The sequence below is a fragment of the Erigeron canadensis genome, chromosome 1 (assembly GCF_010389155.1).
Source record: "Erigeron canadensis isolate Cc75 chromosome 1, C_canadensis_v1, whole genome shotgun sequence".
In the NCBI taxonomy this organism is placed as follows: Eukaryota; Viridiplantae; Streptophyta; class Magnoliopsida; order Asterales; family Asteraceae; genus Erigeron; species Erigeron canadensis.
Window position 1 is genome coordinate 6,159,843 of NC_057761.1, and position 26,713 is coordinate 6,186,555.

The 26,713-nt window shown below is 35.0% G+C and overlaps 1 protein-coding gene across 1 annotated transcript; it reads right to left on the minus strand.

Moving 5' to 3' along the window:
* LOC122599568 lies at positions 1-26,706 on the minus strand. The gene is made up of 9 exons (XM_043772128.1): positions 25,678-26,706; positions 25,105-25,208; positions 24,364-24,709; positions 23,960-24,100; positions 20,722-20,834; positions 20,235-20,550; positions 19,887-20,135; positions 8,702-8,829; positions 1-580 (listed from the first exon to the last, which is right to left on the minus strand). Exons 1-9 carry the CDS (start codon positions 26,704-26,706, stop codon positions 121-123), a joined length of 2,886 nt encoding a protein of 961 aa, XP_043628063.1. The 3' UTR covers positions 1-120.
* Between the last annotated feature and the right edge of the window lie 7 nt (positions 26,707-26,713).

Here is a 26,713-nt window from a genome sequence, read left to right on the forward strand (position 1 = left end):
TCTTGTAAAACCTCAAAATCCACATGATATTTTAAGCATCTCTAATAAAAACCCACAGGTTTCACTTACGATACACAAGTCCAGTATGAATTATGGTAACTAAAAAATTAACACAATGATCTATATGGGTTTGAACTCGATGCCGATTATGATCAACCCTTTAAGATAATCTTCATGATACGTGCCTTGGTAATCCAGAGACAGACTCGGAATAACTGTCATGGCCGTAGTATCTGTTTGAAATTCCCAAACTTGTACTTCCATCCATCCATCGCTTCTTTGTTGTGGAATTCCTTTTAATCTGGGTCTTATAAGAGGATTGTGGGTGTTTTGTCCGGCCTTTGGTCTTATAACCGGAGTTTGAGGACTGACTAAATAGATATAAGAGCCATACTTCCAAGATCCCCAATCTCTAGGATAATACCTCACCCGCATAGGAGATGTGCATCCACCTCTTTCAATTTTGTAGACAAGGTAACATGCGTATTTTGTTTCAGGTGACAATAATCGGATTTTGTTTTCTTTTATAACAATATGTTTATTGCTATTAGAAGATGAGGTCACAAGTCCTTCTCCAAATCTGCACAAACATAGAAAATTATCTTTGAGTAGTGTAATAGAAATGTTGGAATTTGGACCAAGATATTCATTCACAAAATTAAGTATCAAACTTCCAAGTAAAACGAAAGATGTATGTATCAAGCAAACTTGTGTAGTAGTGGCATAGCTAATTATTTGTAGTTGTTGAGGTGACCAGGGTCGGAGTCCTACTCACATCACTTTGTTAGATAATGGAAGAAAATGAAGGATTAGATAGACCTTGTGTTTGATCCTGAGTTACAAAGATACACATGTAGAAAGTACTTAAGTATTAAGATTTCAATTAAATAGAAAATGTATGTATCAAGCAAAATGGCCGGTGTTTGATCTTGAGTCACCATGAAAGGTTACGACAAGAATTGTGCCCGGCCTGGTCGTTTTTGACTAACCCTGTAAATGATTGGGGTGGGGGGGGGGGTTCGGGGTTGAAATGAATTACAAGACATAAATACTATCTGTTAGTCCAGTTATAACTGGATATACCCCAGCGGGAACTGGAGCATTGAAGATTTGTCCAAAAATATGAATATCAGTGAGCAGTATACAATGTATATCACTAGATCTTCACTACAATCGAGATCTGCCATGAATTAAAAACATTACAATAGAAGTGAAGACTAATAACGGAAGAAATCCAACATTCTAAGTGGCGGAGCCCAAAAGATGTTTAACACTGATCGAAGAGATTGGAGCCTTTCACAACTCTAAAGTACTTACATAGCTTTACTATGATTACGAGAAATACATTTACCTTTACACACTTTTAATTGGCTAGTTCCTTTTGTCTGTCCGAAAGTACATTTGTGTGTAAAGGTGGTTGGGTTAAACTAGGACATATTACATCTTATGTGACTTTATCCTTTTACATCAAGTGTGTCATTCCTGATGTTTTTTTCTTACCTATAAATAGAATTATTTGCACAACTAAGAAATCACTTGTGCATCCCTCGGTGAACTTGTGCAATATATTGTCGATCGCAAAAATAACATTTCATGACTTTAAGTGTTTCGATCGTTAAAGAGAATTTTCAAATATAAATCACTTGTAATTCATAAGTTGTTAAGACATTTACATTACTTGTATAATCTTGTTTCCATAACAACCTTATATTATATTCCACATAAATAAATAAAGGCCTAAGTGCGTTGGAATGCAATTAACTAATCCCAAAAAGTTATTGTGTGCACGAACTCTATGCTTGTTTTATTGTATTCAGGAAACTTGTTCAGGAGTCTCAATATAAACAAAAGTTACCGGGTAAGAAGTTAGACGGTCACAACTTTCACGCTAACCCGTTAACTGCTTACGTGACATGCACACAATAACCTTTTAGGATTACTATGAAACCATTTCCATGTTTACTATAACCATGTTTTCAAGTTTCCTGAATATAATAAAACAAACATAAAGTTAGTGCACACAATAACTTTTTGGGATTAGTTAACTGTATTCCGGCGCACTTACCCATAAATAAAATATGCTTAAAAGTTACCTTTTGTTCCACAAATTTACTTTTAAGTAATTTACTTGCATTTGTCTTGTTTATATTTATATACTTGAATGTACTGCTCATTGGAACTAGCAACAATCTTGGTCTAATGAACATACTTGAACAAATTGCTATTCACATTGAGTTGTCTTCGAGAGAGTATCAAATATTGAGACTAACATCACTTATAATTTACTTGGTCTCGAGAGGATTTGAATTTTAAGTCACCTTCCTTCCATATTATTTAAAAGTATAAATAAATGCAATACAACTACAACTCAAAAAACCTAAAGTTACCGTCAATACTCTGATTATACTATCATTTATATCTGTGCAATGCGACAGTGGTGGTGGTGACAACAGTGTGGTAGTGGGGGCACACGTAGTGGTGGAGGCAGGCATATAGCGTCAAGTGGAGTAAATAATTGATGTAGAAATAATTGATGTTGATGGTTAATGAAGATATTTTAAATGATAAAAGATTAGTAATGTAATTTAATCATTAATGCTAAGAGAATAGTGTACGTAATATTTTAAAGGGTGCTAAGTAAAAAGTTTACACAACTTTTCAACACATCCAAAAATAACATTTTGTTTTTATAAGATAGCACAAACAGGGTACCCATGCAATGCGACATAGGTCGTGGTGGCAACGGTATGGTGATGGAGGTGACTGTTGTCGGTGAAAGCGGCGTCTAGTGGTGTAGATAATTGATGTAAAATGTTAGATATTAAAAAAGATAGATTGATAGTGTAACTTAATTATTAATGTTAAAAGGGTAACGTACGTGAAAATATTTTGAGGGGTGTTATGTATAAATATTACATATTTTTCAACACTTACAAAAATAACATTTTGTTTTCTTATAATATAGTATAGAAGTATATATAACACGGTGCCCACGCAATGCGGTGGTGGTGGCAACTGTTGGTGGTGGAGGCGACGTAGAGTGGTGTTGGCAATTGCTCTAAAAGTAACTAATCGATGTAAGGGTATTTTAAACAATTCCTACAGGTAACTTTTAACAAAAAACTATTTTTTATCAAATAGTACTAGCTTGGTACCCGCACAATGCGGCGGTGGTTGTGGCGGCGCCGATTTGGTGATGGGGGCGATTGTTGTTGGTGGAGACGGCGTCGAGTGGTGTAGATAATTGATATACAGGTTTAATGAAGATGTTTCAAAAAGATAACTAATTAATAGTATATATAATTTACTCATTAAGGATATTTTAGATACTCCATGTAACTTTTAACAAGGGGATATTTTTATTTATAATATAGTAGAAGCATAAATAGATAGATGAACAACAAAGTTTTTTTTTCTTTAAAAGATTCATGATTCGTAAGAACTTTTAAATTATATATTTGATCACTCTTATTATAGGTTTATCTATGTGAAAAGGAGAAACAAAGCAACTTTCGTTGACGAATATGAGAATAGTTCAAATATTAATAACGCGGTAACCCAGACTTCTTACTTGTGGAACAGTTCTAAGAGCAATGACTATTAATCTATCTTGGGATGTTTGGCTATCTAATCCTGTTTATTTATCTACATTATTGATCGGATTCATATGGTAGCTTTCCGCGAGGCTTGTTTATAATTACACCAAAAACACCACAATGTGAAAACTGGTGGCATAGCTTCCGTAAGCAGCATGAGTTTTTTCACTCCCAATAGAGACAAAAAAATTATATTTCTTCTCCTGGGGGGGAGGGGGATTTGGGTTTGTGTCATGCCCACCTTACATTCGTCACCAAGGACATTCCCCATAAAGAATACCCTCGTGGGAGTTTGAAAGACCATTGCATGTCGAAACTCCCACCTATGCTTTTTGGATGTTGCCTTGGAGTGTTTTATTACATGTACGGCCAATAATGGTGTTCAGATTATGGGTTGATGCCTGGCTAGACAACACCCCTCTCCGTTTGACATTTTCTGATCTCTACGATTTGGAGAAACACAAAGGATGCCTATTTAATGATCGATGTACCGGTCATGGAAGATTCTCATGGTGGGTTTGGATTGGATTCGCCCTCCCTCAATCTCCACAGAGCTTCATCAACTGCAAGACCTTGTGTCACAACTATCTTCCATCCCGCTCTCCAATTCTGATGACTCTTGTAAATGCATGCTTGATTCTTTAGGTTTATACACAGTTAGAAGCATGAGATCCAGACTACAAACCATAATGATAGGCCATTCCCCATGGATCTTCCACTCGAACAAACTTGCACAACTCAAAGTTAACGTAAGGCTGGAGATTGGAACTGAATCGCATCCCCACATCTAATCTAACAAATGCACAGGATCATTCCCTTGACATCCCCTTTATGTGTCTTGTGCAACTCTCAAAATGAATCAGCACCTCATAATTTTATCCACTACCCTTTTGCGGATCTTCTATGGGGTTTCATGTCGACCTTGTGTAGTCTGTTGGTCCCTCGTCCCTCTCGTCCCTCACTTGAACGAAAATAACAATACTAAACTATTTCTTCTTATTTAAAACGGTAGGTTTACACACATATATATAGTTTTCCAATAGACACTACGAACCATCATACCTCTTCACTAATTGGTATGACTTTCTAATAGACACGACTATTCTAACAGACATATCCCTTCACAACATAACTGCCTATAACCGAAAATAACTTCCATTCGGTTGTAGACTTTATTCTTGACACATTAAACCCCTAAACTTATACATCGACACTTCCATGGATTGATAAATTAGTATTCAACACTCCTCCCTAATTTATTAATCCATGCCTTTGATTTCTTCAAGCTTCATCATCTTTATCCTTGAACTTTGGCTTGTTTTCATCTCCTTTGACTTGATCTTTAACACGAACTATGTCTTGACCTTCTTCATTGATTTCACTTCTTTCTTCCTTGTCTTGAATCTCATCTTGATCATCCTTGTTAACGTTGCCAGTATCTTCCTTCACTTGTATCATCTCATAGTCTTGAATCTCCAACAATGTGTTTCTTGTATTACGATCTTCGTATTCAACTTTCTTGTTTCTTGTCTTGATGTCTTTCTCTTTCTTCTTTTCCTTTTGAAATTTTGATGGCGTCTCTTGATGCTTCTTGCATTCACCATTGTCAGTTCTTGGTTCTTCTTCTAGGAGTTTCTTATCCGAAAAAACTCTATGGTTCTCTTTCTCAAACGTTTCTCCTTTTGTCTTTAACTCTTTTATCTTTTTGCTTGTGCAATCTCTTAACTTCTTCAGGTTCTCAAACTCCTTTTGCATTTGTTTCTCAAATGCTATCTCTCTATCTTTCATTTTCTTCTCAAATTCTTGTTTCTCCATCTCAAAGTCTTGAAGCATTTCAAACTTCCAAAACTCTAGTTTACTTCTCAAGTCACTTTCTATCTCTGACCTCATTTCATCTAACTTTTCTTTTGGAATTTCATCTTCCTTAATGAGAATTCCATTTCTTCTCTTCTTTTCTTTTAAGTATGTTGTATCCTCTTCATCCTTAGTAGTAACCATCAATAGCGCTGGTTCGTCATCTTCGAACACAAGGTTTGCTTTTTCTTCTCTATGGTTTGGTTTTGGATAATTTGCAGCAAAGTCTCCAAAATCTTGACAATTGTAACATTGTACGTCTTTAAGTTGTCTTCTTGAATAGTTTTGATCTCTAGGGCTTTTCTTCCATCAATCGAAACTATCTTCATTTCTATTATCTCTCATGAATCTTCCTTGGCCTCTTCCTCTTGTTTGATTACCACCTCCTCGTCTATTATTCCCAAAGTTGCGTTCATAATTTTTGCCATTCCCTTGACGTATGAACAACAACTTTTCACTATTATCTTCTCCACTTTCTTTTCTAAACTTAAGCCTTTCTTCATAAGTCATAAGTTTCCCAATAACCTCTGCCAATTTCGCTTTCTTAAAATCAACAACCATTTCAATGGTTGCTACTATTGGTATAAACTTATCTGGTACTGCGTTGAGTAATTTCCGCACTTTTGTTTGTTCATCAAATGTCAGTCCACATGTAGCAGCCTTTGTAATAATGCTCATCAATTTTCCGGCAAATGAATCTATTGATTCATCTTCTTTCATCACGAGTCTCTCAAATTCTGATTTCAATTGTTGCGAGTGTGCTTGTTGAACATCTTCTGTCCCAACAAATCTGGACTTTAACGAGTCCCAAATTTGTTTTGCTGTTTCACATCCCGCAACTTGCATTTGCAAATCTTCGGGCAATCCTTGGAATAGATTTGCAGATGCAGAACTATCCCTTTTTATATCTATCTCTTTTGATGTACTCGTTCTTTCTAGTAAATCCCAAATTCCATTTGCCACTAATATCTTCTTCATTCGTATGGCCCATAACGTATAGTTCGTATTGTTTAGAATTGGACATTGATAGGATGATAACGGTATGGCAACAACAGGATTGTTGTTTTCGTTTTTATCTCCCGCCATATTCTTTCGATTTGGTTTTCTCTAAAACCAAGATAATTCTAACAATTGTTGAACTTAACTTTTTGTCTAACCCACAATAATTCTCAAACAATTTCTATTTTCTAAACTTATATCTTACTCTTAATAGATAAATAAACAGATTTTATAAAGTAAATAATAAAACCTGTTAGTTTCCTTGGGCTTTTTCATGGGCTCCTTTTCCAAACACAAAATACACACCCCTTTTAATAAAAAGGATCGTTCCTTTTTCCTTTCCCAAAGAAAACACGCTCTGCTGCTTCTGGTTCTTCTTTTTCTTTTGGCGGTTCACACACACAAATTAGGGCTTCCTTTTTCTGATCTTTCAAGCAATCGGTGGTGGTGTTAATCAGTCTCTATCTCCTTTCTTTCTCTTCTGATGATGACGGTTACTATGTATTTGTCTTCTCTGGTAAGCGCGGTGGCGGTTACTTCTTTTCCGGCAACACAAGGCGGCGGTTTCTTCTTCTCTGGCCACACACGGCGGCGACGACGTCTTATTTCAATAACTGGTATGTTTCTTTTTCTCTCTTATCTCTCTGATTCAATCTTTACTCAGTTAATTCTTTTCTTTCTTTGTTTGCTTTTCTGAATCGATCTTTACTTGATCGGTTATTGATTCCCCTGAATCAATTTTCTTCTCTGTCTCTTTTGTCTTAAGCGATCCTTCTTGAATCGCTGTTCTCTCTTTCTCTCTGGTTCGAACGACCTTGGCTCTGATGCCACTGTTGGTCCCTCGTCCCTCTCGTCCCTCACTTGAACGAAAATAACAATACTAAACTATTTCTTCTTATTTAAAACGGTAGGTTTACACACATATATATAGTTTTCCAATAGACACTACGAACCATCATACCTCTTCACTAATTGGTATGACTTTCTAATAAACACGACTATTCTAACAGACATATCCCTTCACAAAATAACTGCCTATAACCGAAAATAACTTCCATTCGGTTGTAGACTTTATTCTTGACACATTAAATCCCTAAATTTATACATCGACACTTCCATGGATTGATAAATTAGTATTCAACATAGTCTCCCGCTTCGAAAACCTAGTTGCATGAGAGACCTACTCCAAGCACATACCTCCACTTATGTTCGTTCTGAAGGGTAAGGAAATACCTCCAAAATCGTTATCTCTCTTACTGTTAGGTACTTTGGAAGGCTCGAAACAATTTCCCGGTTGAATGTTCGGAAAAAAAACATATTTATTTTAACGGAAAAAAAAAACCTATTTATGATTTACCAGCTATTATGTGGGATTATGAGATTCTCAGCTATTTGATTAGTTCTGTTGGTGTTCCTATTGCTGTTGATAGATATACCGCTGAGATATGTGAAAATATAGAATGGTAGTTGCTAGAGTTTTGGTTGAGTTATCTTCTGAGAAAGATTTCCCTTTGTTCACTGAGGCTGAGATTTTAGATTTTGTTAGACGATTCAGGCTTGAGTATCATTGGTTGCCTCCTAGGTGCTCGCATTGCAAGTTATATGGTCACAAACTTGATGAGTGTAGTGTGAGACCGAGGACATAAAAAGATATGGATGCCCGTGTGGCATCTGCAGCTCCAACATCACAGGTTGGTCCATAAGGGACTAACGATGGCCCATCTGGGGCCAAACGGGTTGATCCAGTAGAGGCTCAGGATCAGGATGGGTGTCAAAGGCCCAGGAGACGTAAAAGGAGGCCCAAGCCTCCATCATTGGTTATCCCTAAGCCGAAGGTTATGTATGTTACTTCTAATGCCCCAGTAGCAGCTACTTCTAATGTTGCCGCTACAGATTTATAAGATCTAGTTAGATTTCCTATTGCTCCAGTTTCCGTATCTCAGAGATCACACCAGATGAATGACCAGATTCATTCATCTACTACTGCAGTCCTAGATACTCATTCAGGTACTCAGGCTACTATAGATCATGATTCTATTCTTACTCCTCCTGCACCTGTTTTTGAGACCCATAACCAGCGTGATACACTTTGTCAGTCTGATAGCGATCAAGTTGATGAAGTTGAATTTGATGAAGGTGAAAATGCTTAGATAATGAAGATGTTTGGTTCATAATGATTGATTACTAGCATAACATATCATGTAGCGACAAGATAGTAATATGAATAAATATAAAATGTACAAAAAATTAACCTGGATTCGGGTAGAGACTTCCACTCGTGTAACACTATCCCCTCACTCTCGTTGGTACTTTCCAACATGCAAACGGCTCTGGCTGGTAGCATTAGGCATGTCTTCCCATTTTTGTCAAGACAAAACCACTACAAATCAATCAAAATCAACATTATTTTATATTGTATTATAAAGAAGATTTACTGTACTAAGTTATAAACATTATATTATATCATTTTACTATCCAATTAAAAAGACAGAAATAAAAACCTTTTTTTGAAATATAATCAGAAAAATTGACCACAATATAAATGTCCCAAATGTTGATGTACGTTGATGTGACAACAACAACTTACATTTGATCTGTCTTTTAGATTAAGACATTATGTTATTTTATGTCGTGTCCATATATATGTAATTGATAGATTATGGACTTTATGTTTTGGTAATGATGGATTACATGTTTTGGTGTTATATGTATGTTATGTATGATGTTTGTTGTGTGTTATACAAATACAAACATAATATGTGTTAAGATTCCTTGAGATGAAACACTTAGGAATATAACCAAGTATTACATCTAACGAAGATAAGGAATATCTTCGTTAGAGGCAAACGAAGATAAACTTCGTTTGGTACAAACGAAGATTAACTTCGTTACATGGGCTGGGCAGCTAAGTTTGTAAGAACAAAGCCCAGCAAGCCCAGTTCAATCTGAAACATATATATATGAATGAATACCCTAAAATGAAAACACATTCAACATACACGTACACCAGACCACTAAGTTCGTTCTATAGCTTATAGAAACAAATATAACATCATACGGCTGATTGTTTACTTGATAATTAGCGATATACACGTTAACTAATCAAACTAGTTATCTCGTGAGGATTCCGCACTCACGACATAATAATAGGCGATTTCGAGAGCGATCTGTAGCTATCGAGGGACTCACAAGTGTTATCAGAGCCAATCGATATCTTATCGAAGGTTCGAGATTGTTTGTTTGATTATTTTCTCTCAAAACAACCTCCCGATACCCTAACTGTCGCTAAGTTCGTTTTCTCAAACGAACTTAACCTCATCTTCGTTTCAATCTCTTCAAACGTATTTAGCTTTATTTTCGTTAAGTTCCTTCAAACGAATTTAAAGTTATCTTCGTTCATTCTCACCTTACGAACTTAGCCTTATCTTCGTTTAATTCCTTCAAACGAAGTTAGACCTATCTTCGTTTCTTTCCTTCAAACGAAGTTAGACCTATCTTCGTTTCTTTCCTTCAAACGAACTTAATCCTATTTTCGTTAAGTTGCAGTAAACGAATTTAAACAATGGCTTCCTCGTCAACCAACACTGCTGTTGCACAATACCTGAATTCTCTTGTCTATCATGATCATCTCATTAGACGTACTAATTCTCCACCGAAGTTAGTTTCATTGGCTGACTTCTGGGCGTGGAAAGGCCGATTTGAAGATTATATTCAACGAGAAGATTTGAACATGTGGATAATGATCACCGAAGGATATGAATGGCCAACTCTTACTGTAAACAGTGTTACAACTAATTACAAGGTAGGAGAGTTAAAAGGAGAAGAAAAATCTTTGTATGCTGTTGAAGTTAAGGCTCTTTCTACTCTTCGGATGTGCATTCCTCAAGAATTAGTGCACCTGTTTCCTAAACAGGAGTACAAGACTTCAAAGCAATTGTTCGATGCTATTGAAGCTCACTGTGAAGGTGATCCATTATTGAAGCAAAATAGAATTAAGATGCTTAAGAAACAATTTGATTGCTTTAATGCTACCAAGAACGAACTAGTTGAGGATCTTATCTTGAGATTTCAACATCTTCTTGCTGAGTTAGCCTATTTTGATCTTAAGTATACTCCTACTGAGATAGTGGATAAATTCTTGGATGGTTTGCCGTCACGCATATCCATGATCAAAGGAAGTTCTCAGTGTCATACTCATCATTGGTAATGAGGTTCATATATAATTTGATTATTTTCAAGTTTGTTGATGGTTAGTGTTTAAACCATGGGTTTTCATTCAAGATTATAATGTTTGGTTATATACTTACATTATGATTATGAATTTGGGTGATAAGCACGTTTTAGTACAAGGCATGAACAGGTTGCTTTCTAACGAGTTTTTGCTATGTACAGATTGTGATGAAGGGTCGTGTTTTGGAAGATCGCTTTGATGAAAATCTGGAAAAATTTTCAGAAACTTAGCTGAAATCTGGAATATTTTCTGACTTTGATTTGTTCTTACGAAGATAACTGTTATCTTCGTTTTGATAGTTTGAAATTATTCTGTCGAAACGAAGGCTATCTTCGTTTGGATAACTTCGTTTGTGGAGTTTAGCCCGACCCATAGTTAGCCCATTTTTATTTCACTATATAAAGGGGTTTTTCTTCGTTTCTTCTTCACAAAACGAAAATTACTCTTATTTTCGAGCAAAACCCTAAAACCCAAACTCTTTTCTTTTCTCTCTATCTACTTCGTTTTCTTGATTCGTTTTGCAAACTGTCATCTAAGTAAGTGTTTGATCTTCTTTTCATTCACGAAAATGATCTAGGTTTTCTATGTCTCTTCGATTTGATTATATATATATATTCTTGAAATCATTAACTGGTTTATCCAAACGAAGTTAGACTTGTGCAAACGAACTTAGAGATTAGTTCAAACGAATTTAGATTTGTGACCATGAACTTAGCTTTTAGTTCGAACGAAGTTAAATTGGGTAGAAACGAAGTTAACTTTCGCTTATGCCTTACGAACTTATAATTTAGTTGATAAGGAACGAACTTAGCTTACGAACTTAGTTTGTGTCCAAACGAACTTAGACTTCGTTTATAAGTTACGAACTTAGGATATAAGTTACAACTTACGAACTTGCATTTCCAGTTTAGACCTTACGAATTTAGACTTCGTTAGGTGAAAATTTCAGTTTAGTTCTTACGAATTTAAAATTTATCTTCGTTCCTGTATAGCTTACGAATTTAGATTCCATCTTCGTTTCTGTATACTTAACGAATTTAGTGCCTATTTTCGTACAGTTTGAATAATTTTGTGCAGTTTTACTTTGCGAAATTATTGATTAGGTTTTCAATTCTGCAATTCATTTCCCGTGCTTATTTATATTTGTTTCGATATAGTGATTTGTTTTGCAGAAATGGCTCTAGCTCCTCGTCAGTTTGTGAAGAAACATAATCTTGCACTAAATCTTGATCCAGACCAGCATAATAGCGACCATTTTCATGAAATGTTTAACTACATTGCTCGCTCGAGATTATTTTTTGCTTTTTGTGATTCGCCTAGACTTGTCAGGCAGTATATCGATTCTTTTTGGTCAACTGCTCATGAAGTCATGGTTGAAGGACAGAGTTTTGTACGTGCTACTGTTGAAGGAATCACATTTGATTTCAACGCTGAATCGCTTCGTACTATTTTGCATCTAGGAGCAGAACCGGAAGTAGCAGAAGAGGAAGACGTAGAGATGACTTATGAGTTTGAACTTCTTCTTCGATGTTTTCAGAGAATGGGATTTGTTGGCCAGGTCAAACTTCCTTTTGACAAGAGTGGTTTTTCAGGGAAGATGGAGATATCTGGCGTATGCATTGCTCGTTTGTTTGAGCAATCGCAAGGCTGGTTTTGATCAACTGTCTGCTCAGATTGCGTCGCAGATGGTTGCATTGGTGTATAATCGACCTTATCCCTTCTCCAGATACTTTTATCAGGAGTTTATTGATCAGCTTAATGCTAGGGGGAGGAAGAGATTTCTTTTGTATCCTCGGTTTGTTATGGCCATCGTTAGACACTTTTGTCCTAACTTAGAGTATGACCAAGGTCCTCGCTACGTTCTTCATGCCTGGCATTCGCATCTTTTTGCTGATCTTGAAGCAAATACAAGTAATGTGGCTGGTCTTCATGATCCACCACTTTTTGGTCACTTGATTAATCCAAACTATCGATCTCGTCTTGAGAATGATATGTTTGTGGATGATGATGATGATGAAGATTCTGATTCTGATGATTCAGAAAGTTCTGTTGATGGTTCTGGTGATGATTCAAGGGATGAGTCTGATGGTTCGGATCATGGAAATGATGGAGGTGAAGTTGATAGTTCCGACGGTTCGGCTGCTACAAATGAGACAGACACCGATGAATCTGTTGCTGCTGAACGTCGAACTAAGTTGATTCATGATATCTCGGCTGCTTCTGCAAGCGATCATTCGCATCAGTCGTTTGATCAAGAAGGTGTTGCGTTCCATCGAGAGCGTAGAAGTAAGGCTTGTCATGCTGTTCCAGCTGTTTCAGATTCAGCTAATTCCATTCCTGATGCTGCTCAGATTGATCCTGATGTTGCTGCTTAGCATGATTCTGAACTGCGTGAAATTTTTGAAGATATGGAAGATCCGGTGAACAGAGCCAGTTCGGTTAGTCCGGTAAAACGGAAAGGGAGTGTTGATCTTCAGTATACAAGAACTAAGCGTAGACGTGTTGCTGAAGCTTCTTCTGTAGCATTTCCTGATCCTCCAAGACCAACTGCTGCTGTTGTTCCTGTTGTTTCACAAGCACAAGTCTTACGTCCTCTGGTGGCTCCTTCCTTATCGTACAGACTTCCTTCCGATTCCTCGCTGGGTCGTCGTGTTGATCTTCTGGAGACTCGAGTTCGTACTTTGGAGTCTAATCTCACCGATACTCGAGTCGCCTTGACATTTTTGATCAACTAGGTCAAGAATCAAGGGGGAGAAGTTCCTGAAGAGGTTTGTAGATTGTCAGCGGTTCAACTAAGACGTCAGAATGATGATGATGATGCTGATAATGCTGGTGATAGGAATGATTATTGCCCAGTTGAAGATAAAGGAAAGGGTGCAGAGACTGAGGGGGAGACAGGAGGTGATTCTTCTCATGCTGGTCCTTCTGATGTTGGTGCTGGTCCTTCTGGTGGTGCTCCTCGTGATTCAGGTTTCTAATTTTGATTATGATAAAGATTTTTAGATAGAATGTATATTCGATTGTATGTAATAAGTTATGACATTTTGTGTAATATAAATGTAATCTATCTTATTTCAATACAATTACATTTCATCTTTATTATAATTATCATGATTATTCTTTCTATTCTGGTGTTCATTTTGTGTAAATTTTAATAGATGATCCAGATAATACAGATTTATTCTTTGATGGTGATGAGCTCGAGGAAGGTGAATTTGTTCCTGAACCAAATTTAAACATATTCAAGAAGCCTTATGGGTTTGATGAAGTATGGGACTCAATTCCTGAAGATCCATCGATTAAAGAGAGTAGAGTGTTGGATCAGAAGAGATCAGATGTTCGGGAAAGAATGCTTCAAGTTCCATTCAGTAGCCAAACTCAAGTCTTACATTTTGTTGTGTATGCTAAGAATGGTGATGTATTGATTCCGTCTGATTATGAGATTAACGTGACAAGACCATTCAATCCAAATGATTTTCCAGTTCCTCTCAGAGATGATGATTCATTACATATGGTTGATCGACATGTTCCCGAGAGAAGAGTTAATGAATGGATAGTACATAGGGAAACGTGGAAACCAAATTTGTATTGGACTCATATCTCAGACAAAGATGCTTCAAAGTACAAGACAATCATCTGGAGTTGGTTTTATGATGATGAACTGAAGTTGTTTGTTCTTAAAAGACCAGAAGGTTGTCAGTACTTAGCTTGGTGTGAGAGACATTTCAGGAGTTTATGTGAAGAAGATTTACATGAACTTGGAAATAATTGGATTATCAATCCAAGTGATGATGGTTTAGCTGATGTTGTTGGTAAGAATCTTCGTTATGATTTCTGGTTGAGAAAGAATATGAAAGATTCAGACAAACCAAAGTTTAAGATTGAACCAAGATCGAAGAAAAGAGTGGTCAAGCCAGATAAAACAGTTGAGTATGTTCAACATGATGTTAAGTGTATGATCAAAGTCCCTGCCAAGAAATGGGCACAAGATGTCTTGGACAAGATGGATAATTGGGAAATTGATCGAAATTCTGGTGAAGCAAAGATGTATGCAGACTCGAAAAAGAAGATTTTGTTGAGAAGAGTATATGATCCGATGTAGTTGGTGAACTTCTCAAGAAATGATCTGAGGAAGTTATACGATACAGAGTGTTCGTTCTTGCCATTTTGGAAGCATGAAGAAAGTCGATATCGTAAGATACTTCAACTCTGCTTACATGAAGATATTCATGCAAATAGCAAAAGATTGTTGTTTGATGCATGATCAGATTTTGAAGACTGAAGAAATCGAAGGTGCTGCTGTCAAGGGGGAGTTTGTTGATGTACGTTGATGTGATAACAGCAACTTAGATTTGATCTGTCTTTTAGATTAAGACATTATGTTATTTTATGTCGTGTCTATATATATGTAATTGATAGATTATGGACTTTATGTTTTGGTAATGATCGATTACATGTTTTGGTGTTATATGTATGTTATGTATGATGTTTGTTGTGTGTTATACAAATACAAACATAATATGTGTTAAGATTCCTTGAGATGAAACACTTAGGAATATAACCAAGTATTACATCTAACGAAGATAAGGAATATCTTCGTTAGAGGCAAACGAAGATAAACTTCGTTTGGTACAAACGAAGATTAACTTCGTTACATGGGCTGGGCAGCTAAGTTCGTAAGAACAAAGCCCAGCAAGCCCAGTTCAATCTAAAACATATATATACGAATGAATACCCTAAAATGAAAACACATTCGACATACACGTACACCAGACCACTAAGTTCGTTCTATAGCTTATAGAAACGAATATAGCATCATACGGTTGATTGTTTACTTGATAATTAGCGATATACACGTTAACTAATCAAACTAGTTATCTCGTGAGGATTCCGCACTCACGACATAATAATAGGCGATCTCGAGAGCGATCTGTAGCTATCGAGGGACTCACACCAAGCCATCCTGATTTCTTATTCCCAGTTAACTAAACCTTTACATAAACAATTCAAATATTTATACATCTATATCATCTATCTAATATATAACTAAAAAAGTAGCTTGAGATACACTTTGACAACATTTTTTCCCCTTATTTGTACCTTGGCATAATTACACTTTTGGTCCTTTTTGTTTGCACGATATTTCACATTTCATCCCTAACTAGTTTTATGAAACTACATTTTTGATCTCCAGATTTAAACTCTGTAACATTTTTGGCCCAAACTATTAAAAGACGTCAAAAACTGTTCACATGACATCAATGATATAATGGACATTTTCATTGTTCAGCTAAAATTTTAACTCTTGTCTTAATAAAACTATATCTTTGTTTCCTCTTCTCGTGTCTTTCACATTCATCTTCTTCCAAAAGAAAAAACCCGAATACTCAAACCCTGAGTATACCACACTTAACAAATCAAAAACAACAACAACAACAATAAATATATTATTCTTGAAAAACAATTTTGACCAGACCCCACCAGTCTCTCAGGCGCGACCACCGGCCACCAGTACCACCATCTGCCACTTTCAATCTGACCACCACTCCCATGGAATGCCTTATACCCTTAAGTCTCTGTTGTTATGAGGTATTATAGTTCTTCAGTTGTCTTTATTTAGACTGAGAGAACTGTATTCATAATTTCATAGAATCCCCTACATGTATGTACATATGAGAAATAATACTTTTATTTTTTTTAAAGGTTTTGTCTTATTCAGGCCGGTGATTATAGAGAGTCTTGGAGGTCGTCCTCGAGTTTGAAAAAGTCGGACACCAATGCCACAATGCGTCTTTGAGGCTGCGTTCAAGGAAAACTACTTGGCGGAGAAGTTGATAGACGTTGGCGAGTGGCACCATAGCAACGACTAGTCTTTTTTTTTTCTAACAGTTTTTTTTTTCTATTTAATCAACCATCTCTTTTCCATTTTAACTCACAAATATCTAATCTCAAACCATTTCATTCATAAAAGACCACCAAAATGATGTCTAGTTCATCATTAGATGACAAAAAGTTCCTAAACAACACCGTTATGCAAATGAATACACTAATTGATCCAGAACTCTTAGGCGCCGTTTTTGATCATCGTGATGATGAAGAATCAAACAATGTCGCTTCAAGTTCATGGGTTCCTATTTCCAGAAGAGTTTATCATGAGATCATCTTTGAGCCACGGCGTGTTTGTGAAATGATTACTTTTCTGAGGAAGCAATTTACCCCACCGATTACTTATTAAGAAAATTTCGAATGTGTAAGGATATTTTTCTCCGTATATGCCAAGGCCAGTAAAAATTCCTTTAGCACCATCAAACCCTTACCTAAACATTTTTTAATTTTCCCAACTTAATCAAACGGATTGCATGGGTAGGCCTGGTTTCAACATTTTTCAAAAGTGTACTTCAGCCATACATCAATTGGTGTATGCTTGTAATACTTGAGTACTTTCATATGGTTCTTACGACTTCAGCGGATTGTGTAAATAACTTTTGCAAGTGTTTATTACTTATATCACATCAAGTACATGACAAAGCCGCCAATCCAACATTTTGTAAGTAAACATGATCATATACATGGTTATCGTGGTATTTTTAGTAGCATTGGTTGTATGCATTAGGCTTGGAGAAACTGTTCGGTGGCATGGTGTTGAGTCATGGATTCGATGAGAGACTCAGCGAGCTAGTTTATCAGCGATCTCTCAGCGAGTGACTTCTTCAGCGAGCTCTCAGCGAGCATCTTCACCAGCAAGCTCTAATTATCTTCAAGTCTAAAGGATAAGTTGAATGACTCACCGTCTAGTTTTGTAAGTCAAAAATAAGCGGAAAAATGAAGATAAGAAGACTGGTCCCCAAGGACCGTGTTGATCAAGCAGAAAGAAGACATGTGACCTTGTACCAACAATGGTACCTTGGTGTTTCTCTTTCATACCCGATATGGAAACAAACAAGATGGAAATAGAGAACTCTGCATATCTGAGTTTTCCACCAATAGATGGTTGACAACATTTGGTATGCCAACATCTATTAGGGTTGTCATTGTTAGAATATGATCACGTAAAATGAACGTATGTCCGAAAAGTATTTAAGCCTACGGGGTCACACCTCAACGTGAATGTAACTATAAATTAATTAATATATTAAATGTAATTTATTAATTAATTTGATCACGAAAAACTAACGGTCGTCTGTCAAATGTTAATAGTTAATGGTACTTAACTGACGGACTTAACGGAGGAGATAATTGTGATTAAAAGAAAAATTAAGAAACCCTCTAGAAAGTTCCTAGAGGGGGACGGATACATCAAAGGGTTCTTTAGAAAACCCTAAACTTTTTTTTCAAGTTAATGTGTGGCTATAAATACAAACCAATTCTTAAGGTTTTTCACACACAATTATTAAGGTTTTCTAAAACCCTAAAATTCTCTCCTCCTCCCTCTCTCTTGGCTTCGGCCGTTCCACACAAAAACAAAGGGTTTCGGGTTTTGTTTGGTTCGTGTGAAAGGGTATTAACAAAGGGTTGTTTGTTCGTGATCAAGTACTAGCATACGTACGTTCCAACGTTGTGTGTGCAATCGTAGAGAGGTTAATTTAAACCTTGTTCTTGTTTTAATCTCTCCAATATAAGGTACATACTCTATACTTTGGTTAATTAATTAAACTGCATAGATCTTGTCTTCCGTTGCGTGCTTTGTGATTTGATTTGATAAATAGTTATATAACCCAACAGTCATGTGATTCCTTCTCTGCCTATATAGGAATCACTTGACCTAGCCACCATTTGTTGGTCTTTGCTTTATTTTTACACTTAAAGTTTTCTCTGTTTGTTGTTAAGTTTTTGGTGTGTCGAAAAACTTAACAACCTTTTTCTTCTTCTTCTTCTTTATTGTAAAACCAACCGACCATGTATTCACCGTTTAGTTTATAATACATATAACTAAACCTTCTTTACTTTCTTGTTCTTACATTAAGTAGTTTTCATTAGTTGTTAATTACAATAATCGTGCAAACGTTGGGACTTTCACATGGTAAGGGTTGTACGCACACGAGGCGACAAACGATATTCAACGCTCATGCTTGAAGTGGTTTCTTTGTATGATTTGTGGATTTGGCATACTTAGTTTAGCCCTGCAGGTTCGAACAACGACATGAATGTCCTTAATGAGTCAGATTTGTTAGATGCTCTAGTCTAAGATAGAGCTCCTTAAATCCAATATATACTACCGACAACCAAGAGTTTACCAATGTATATTATCTAGCTGACGGTATTTATCGTGAATGGGCCACACTAGTCAAGCCTTTCAAATGCGCAATGGAACCAAAGACCACAAAGTTCATATATAGGCTACCAAGAGGCTGCAAGAAAGAATGTCGAACGAGATTTCGGGGTGCTTCAAGGTCGTTGGGCAATTCTTAAACAACATACCCGACCATATTCCATTAACTAAATAAAACATATCACGTATACTTGTGCCATAGTACGCAACATGATGGTTGAAGACAACGGTTGCGCAATTTCCATCCTTGGGGGAGACTATTTAGACGATCCATATAATATCCCGACACATACCTGGGATTAAATGGTTGCGACACAAATGTGTGTCTTCGGGGAGTTACGTGATAATAGGACGTACTATCAACTTCACAATACTCTAATGGAACATGTTCAGAATCTCTTGGTAATTTACCGTCAACGTTGACTAGGTTTTTTTATTATGTTAGTTTTGCATTGTTTAATTTTGCAATGCTTTATTTGTAATAGGATTGTAACATTTGATTTTCTATGAGTATTAGGATCATAATTTTATTTATAAGTATCGTACAGTAATGTTTTTTCAAATAATAAAGGTATTTATTTGAATAGTGTTTTATTAATAGTAAAAAATTAAACATTAACTGATGAGGTGGCAAAAAAGTTTAGCGAGGGGGAGTCTGAATAAGGTCCTGGGTAATATGGTGTTGTATTGGCAGACAAGATGTTTCAAGAAGCTCTCCCTTATAGTGAATGGCCTTAAGGGTTCACGCCTGATGATGAGGTATTTCTGGCTCATTCGAGTGGCCTAATCAAGCCATTTTAGTCACTTCCTTGGCTACCAAATATGACTCCAGCATGATATGAATATATATGTGACGGAACAAGATCGACTTCTTGATGGTGAATAAATTGTGAAATATAATTGGTAGAAAGTAATGAATAATTCATGTCAAGTTTACCTGTTGACCATGATTAGTAGGCCGTTGGAAAAAAGAAAAAGGTGGCTTGTAGTGGATCAGTAACCCTTGAGAAAGAATATGGTAGAGTTCCTTGCTGCCTGTCCATTGCAAACCCTGTTCTGAAAACTTGATTATGTCTTTATAATCGGTTGGCAACTTGTTTTTCCAATACGTGTCGTCTTCTGGATCCGATATTCTTGGTTCCAAATTCACATGTTTATGGTCATTCTCTAACACTTGAAGTTCCTCCTATCGTTGTAAACATAATCATATCGAACGAAGGTTATACGGCCATGGTAGAATAACGAATAAATATATACGAGTATGAATTTTGTTAGATTTACTTACGTTTTCAAGGGGATGAAATTCAATGGCCTCTACTAGTATATAACCCGAAATATGTTCAAATATAATTTCTAGATCAACTGTAGTCCCGTCACTGGTAAAGTGATACAGTTCAACCCTCATTAAGTCATCTTCTCTCTTATACGCCAAGTGAGAGGTGTGACTGCACGTCTCCCCGTCTAACTTGTAATCAAACCATACTTCATTTGTATATTTGAAGACGAGGTTTACTGTGTAAGTCATAAGTGGTGTCAAGAATTCAGTTTTAACACATGCTTTAAATCTTCCGTTGTATTTAGAATAATTGCCTGCTGGAAATCTGCGTGAAGAAACATTTTTAAGCACCAAATTCATTCCAAATACGATACTTACATTACTACTTATTACTTTTTTACTACATTATATATTCATATAGTATATCACTATATCGTAGATATAAATGATGATGCTATATATTGATTTGTACAGTTGGAGAAGGAGCTCAAGTCACCTGTTCGAGTTGTAGCCGGACCTATAGCGAACAATATTTCCTGCCTCGTGAATCAAACATTCTTCCAAGGATTGAACTACATAGTGTACACCTCTATCATTTCTTGAAAACCACTAAAATGCATATATAAATAAACAGTCAGTTTTTTTTTCGGTAAAAAATAAACAGTAAGTTAGAATACATCAATCGATCAATATACACATGATGCACGACGGGCCGAAAAAATGTTTCACATGATCAATCGATCAATATACACTTGTGAATGAAAATATTTTTAAGCTTTCTTTAACATGTAAACAAATTAAACGACTATAGATAAGGTTTTGAAAAAAAAATTATTCTGCAACATGTAACGTTTCACATGTAAATAAACAAAAGACACATATGATCCAATACATAATTTATGAGTCCCTTTTGTGCGATAGAGGCTAAATAAGTTGGGCTTGTGCTCGAAACCCTGGAAAGAAGATTTTCAAGATTCTTTCAAAATATATATATATATATTTCTAGACATTCATCATGATATCAAAATATATTTTACCAACTATACATTCATGATACGAAATGAGACAATTATAGCACGTTATTAAAATAAGGATTCACTATATATTATATATACATATTTGTAGACATTCATCATGATATCAAAATATATTTTACCAACTATAACACGTTAGTATTTTTTTTTTTTTACACAAATGTACTTTAAACTTTTATGCATAAACAAATGGTTATATTGGCATCGAATACATATGATATAATGATTAGATAAAACATACAATACCTATCTTAGGTAAAGCAGGGGAGATTATATGTAAAATTCAAATGAGGTTATATAAAATTCATGGAGGGCTATGTATATTTATCAAATTTAAAGGTTTAATTTGTAACATTTTTTAAAGTAACATTACCTAAGCTTAGGTAAAGTCTGCAGTACGGATCATTTCTCCATAATTATATATTTCAAACTATATTAAAAAGGAGGTGATATCTATACCACAAAGCTTGATATATCCACCACCAATATGCATTACTAACTTATACAATCTGTTAAAAACTTTGTACATTATAGTAGATAAATCAAAAAAAGTGGTACATTTATCATTTCCCATATTAAAATCATATGTCGCATGATATGGAGAAAAAAAATAGTCCAGCTACAATAGACTTTATGTACTCTATTATATGTTTAAAGAGAAAGAAAAAAATAACTAACAGAATAATTTTTTTTATTTACATTTATTTAATATTTTATGTTATTTTATAAATATTGTTAACTTTCCCTGTATTTGACATCACAAGTCCAAATTTAGTATGCGTTTATTTGAAATCGCAAATTATTTTTGGTAGTATTTGACAAAAAAAGAATTACCTTCTATAATAAAGGAGTTGAATGTGAATAGTAGTTTTTTTTTTCCTTTTCTGCATTTTCAGTATATATAATATATTTAGCAATTATAATTCAGAAAACCAAAATGATGGATTGTTTGAGGCTTCCACCTTTGGAAAGATAGGTGTCTGGTTCGAAACCTTTCCTCCTTTATGTTTATTATTATTTTGTTGTCTTTATTTTTGCATTTTTGGGTAATTTAACACTCTTCTCTTTTTCTTTCCAGCCCCTCTTACTTTCTTTTTGAATTTTTCTATCCTCTCAACTTATATATATAAATTTGGTTTTATATAATTAAACCCCAAATTTTTTTAATTTTTTTTCTTTGGTTTTTGAATTTCTAAATTTTTAATTTTTTGTTTATACTGTTTTCTTTTACAATTTCTTTACTATTTGTACCACTTTTGTTTTTTTAAAGGTTTTTTGGTTATTGTTATAATTTTGCACTCTTTTTTTATAACATTTTGTTTTTTTAACATATTTTTTACGACTTTTTTGTAATTTTATAATTTCTCTTTTGAAAATTTTTTAAACTTTTTGCATTCTTTTTAACTGTCACGTCAAAAACGTCAGGCTAGATACGACAACACTTTGACGCCGCCCAACGGGCGACATGTGAACCACCTAGTTGTTAACATAAAATATGCTGAAGATCTTTTAATTACATGGGAAAACGATTTTAACGGGAAAACGATTTTCACTAAGTTATTTATTTAACGGCAAATTAACTAAACAATTTGTAGCATGAAATCGTACGATTTTTTTCCTAAAGCTAGAAAGGGTAATATGTTATTAAGTGAGATTTTTCTCTTACTAAATGCTAGAAATTATTCCTATTAACCAATCTTATCTTAATCTTAATCTTAATATATACTATAAGATGAGCTAATTACTTATTAACCAATCAAATCGTTCAATTTTATCAAATTGATTTTTGCTTATGTCATCATGTAGATAAACTACAAATTAAAAATACTAATAATCATTATCCAAATATATTATTATATTATTATTTATATTAATTTGTAGAATAAATCTCATTAATTTACACTTTTTTGTTTTCCATCAATAATTTATACATTTCAACCCTCAATACTTAACTTATATTTATTTTTAACCATCAACTTGAGAGAACTTTCAAAAATTACAATCATTTAATTAATTAAAAAAATTTCAACATAATCTCTCAATAAAAAAGGTATATGTTTTTCTCTTTTTTTATATATTAGTTTGTGTATTAATGATTTAAAATACAATTGTCACTTAAATCAATAGTCCTAATTGTTATGAAAAAAATATGAAAACAATCGTAATTATTATATAATTTTCATAGAACAAGTGATTGTAAATAAACATTTTCGTGTTTTGGGTTCACATCATGATCTAATACATATACTTGAATGTAAACTATAGGATCACGAATATCTGTATATTTTAATTTTTGATTATCTTTCATTATAATATCGCATTATGAATAAATCTGGATTAAAAAAGTTTTATGATAAAGAATTTATTATACTATGTGCCTTGTGGAATGACTACGACAAACAATATTATGAATATGTCTGAGCTAATAATGACAGTGATGAACCTTGGATTATTGTATTACAACTTGCAAACTATAACACTTAAAACCTTATATTTTCAAAATTATAAGCTTTTATAACTTAAATGTGTAAAAATCTAATACTGATAATACCGTAAACCCCGTGTTCAGTGTTAGACACGAGTCTAAAATATAGTTTTTCTTACTATATATTATTAAGATGAAATCAACTCTACAGAAAGCAATACGACTTTCCAATAGTATGTTAATTAAGAAAAAGCCAACTAGATATAGTTAATTACCGTTTTGCCCTCGTTCAACAGTACCCCTCTGGAGAGAAGGGCATTTAGTTCAACTTCGGATCCGAAGATCAAAGGATGTGCCGTAGCTTTCAGTATCTCTCCATACTTTAACTCTAGTACTTGATGAAGTTCCAATTCTACCTATTAAATAAATTAAGAAACATATCAAGCTTTGGGTAAGGACCTCTTGTAAATAAGTACATGAACAAAACCAATATGCCACCTTAATTAGAGGTGATTTATATGCATGGTTTTAAATTTTATTAGGTCATTCAAAGAATACGAGTCTTTCATTTACTTAGATGTATGTGGTTTAATCGGAGTATATCTTGACCATTTAAACCTAGTTATCCCTAAGAAAGTTATACAAACTGGGGTGAGACATCTTGCAAATATCAAGTTACCTTTTCCAAGGGTTGAAACTCGATGCCTTCTATCTCTAAACCACCACAATGATCATGTTGATCGAAGTTAAATTCAAGATCAACGGTTCTCTCGTGGCTAGTAAACTGATACAAGCTAGCCTTCAACCATTCATCTTCTCTCTTATTCGCAATGTGCACAATAGAAACTTTTTTCTCCCCATTTAATGTGTACTTAAGGCGTAAATAGTCATGTTTGTACGAATGATTACGTCTTTCAAATTTGAAAACTAGGTTCACCCTGTATGTAACTAATGGTGACAAGAACTGAGTTTTGGCACGTGTTTTGAATGCCGCTTTGGATGTTGTATAGCAGCCCACTTTGAATCTGTATGCGTACGTGACGGACGGAAAAGATAAGATGATATATCGTTTGAATGTACTTTCTCCGTCCCATATTAAATGTCCATTTTGACTTGTCAAGTTTTTTTTCTTCAACTTTGACCGTAAATACCTTTGTTTGTGTTATATAATAGTTGATTAAAGTTATATCAACGAAAAGTGTATTGAAAACTCAATTCATCCATATATTTTATAAGAAATACGTGTTATATGATACAAACGAAAATTTTTACGGTCAAAGTTAAAAGCATAAGACTTTTTCAAAATTGGACATCTAATATGTGACGGAGGGAGTATATATATAGCAGAGTAATAATTAAATGCAAGTCCAAAAGGGATCGAACAAAACATGAGCAGGGAGTAGGAGGGAAATTAAGTCACCTTGAACCCCAACCACGCGTATAATCAGGATCACCCGTTGGAATCAAACATTTTGCTATGGATATCAATACATAGTGTTCTCCGTGGTAATTTCTTGAGAACCACTGCATGTCCGATCAATATGTTACGAATTACAGTAATTTATATTAATTATAATAACTTGAGGATCAACAAACGCTTTTATTAAAGGCAATCTGAAATAAACTAACCCACGCGGTTTGGAATTAGAGGCAATCTGAAAACAAACTAGACCAATCAGTATATAACTATAGGGGTTGGTTATTGTAAAACAAGTATTAAAGTAGAACAACTAAGACAAAATCTTAACCCTTTTATCATGATAAAATTGATACACAAAATCTTGACCCTTTTATCATCATGATAAAATTGAAGTAGGATGAGTTTTTATGTACTCAATCAGCCTCGCAAAACATGTGCCCGGGTTAATCTAGCTAAATATATGTTGGATTAATAATTCATCATGAATTCACTTTATAATGTGAGACTTCAATATAAGAGAAAGATACTCTCATGGGAAAAAGAAAATCAAAATTAAAATAACGAGTTACGTACCGTTCTTCCATCATTAAGGAAGACCCCGTTAGAGAAAAGCTCGTAGATGTCATCAATAGATCTAAACCTCGGCGGAGATACGGTAGCATTTAGTATCTCCTTGTACACCTCTGGTAGCCCTAGAGATTGAAGTGCTTTCTCTAATTTTTCCACAACTTCTGACATCATTGGCCGGTCCTCACGAGAGTCGTGCAAACATTGAAATGCAACTTCTGAGAATAAATCTAAAGAAGCCTGGTCCAGTTGTGGCTTAAGATGTTGAAACATAATCTCACTTAACTGATTCTCTGAGTACTTTTTTTTCCACATATTCACGAAAACCTTAACCTGACCATTGCTATATTGGTAACACAATCTCCCGCATAGAACTTCAAATAAGACGACGCCGAAAGAGTATACATCTGATTCTTTCGTTAGGGTGTACGTCGTCATATATAGCGGGTCACAGTACCCTCTAGTACCCAAGGCATCGGTGACAAGAACTGAGTACGGCTGATTAGCAGGGCCCATTTTAGATAGCCCAAAGTCAGCAACTTTAGCCGTTAAACTCTCATCAAGAAGAATATTGGCACTTTTTATATCACAATGAATAACTCGTTGGTGTGTTCCTTTAGGATCATGAAGGTAACAAAGTCCCTTGGCAGCCCCCAGACATATCTTGATTCGCTGTGCCCACGTAAGATGAGGATCACTCAAGTGCCTATCTAGACTTCCCTTTGATGCATGTTCATATATAAGGACCTTCTCATCTTCTTCATCACAAAATCCTAGAAGAGAGATAAGATTTTCATGTGTATATCTGGAAAGCAACATGATCTCTTTCAAGAACTCAGGGTCTCCTTGCCCAAATTGACGATTCAAACGCTTAATGGCAACAATGCTTCGCCCCCTAGAGTGAGACACTTCTCCTTCATAAACGGCCCCAAATCCACCAGCTCCGATAACTCTGTTACGGAAACTATTGGTGGCTCTTTTTATCTCATCAAGCTGGATTTTAAGATGTTCAAACTCTTCCATGAAAGACGTCATTGTTTGT

Coding starts and splice junctions, on each gene's coding strand:
- LOC122599568 (XM_043772128.1), bottom strand. CDS start 26,706: ATGACGTCTTTCATGGAAGAGTTTGAACATCTTAAAATCCAGCTTGAT. Junction 24,710..25,104: donor ACGCGTGGTTGGGGTTCAAG/GTGACTTAATTT, acceptor GTACGCATACAG/ATTCAAAGTGGGCTGCTATA. Junction 8,830..19,886: donor CTACTAATCATGGTCAACAG/GTAAACTTGACA, acceptor ATTGATTTGTAG/TGGTTTTGTCTTGACAAAAA.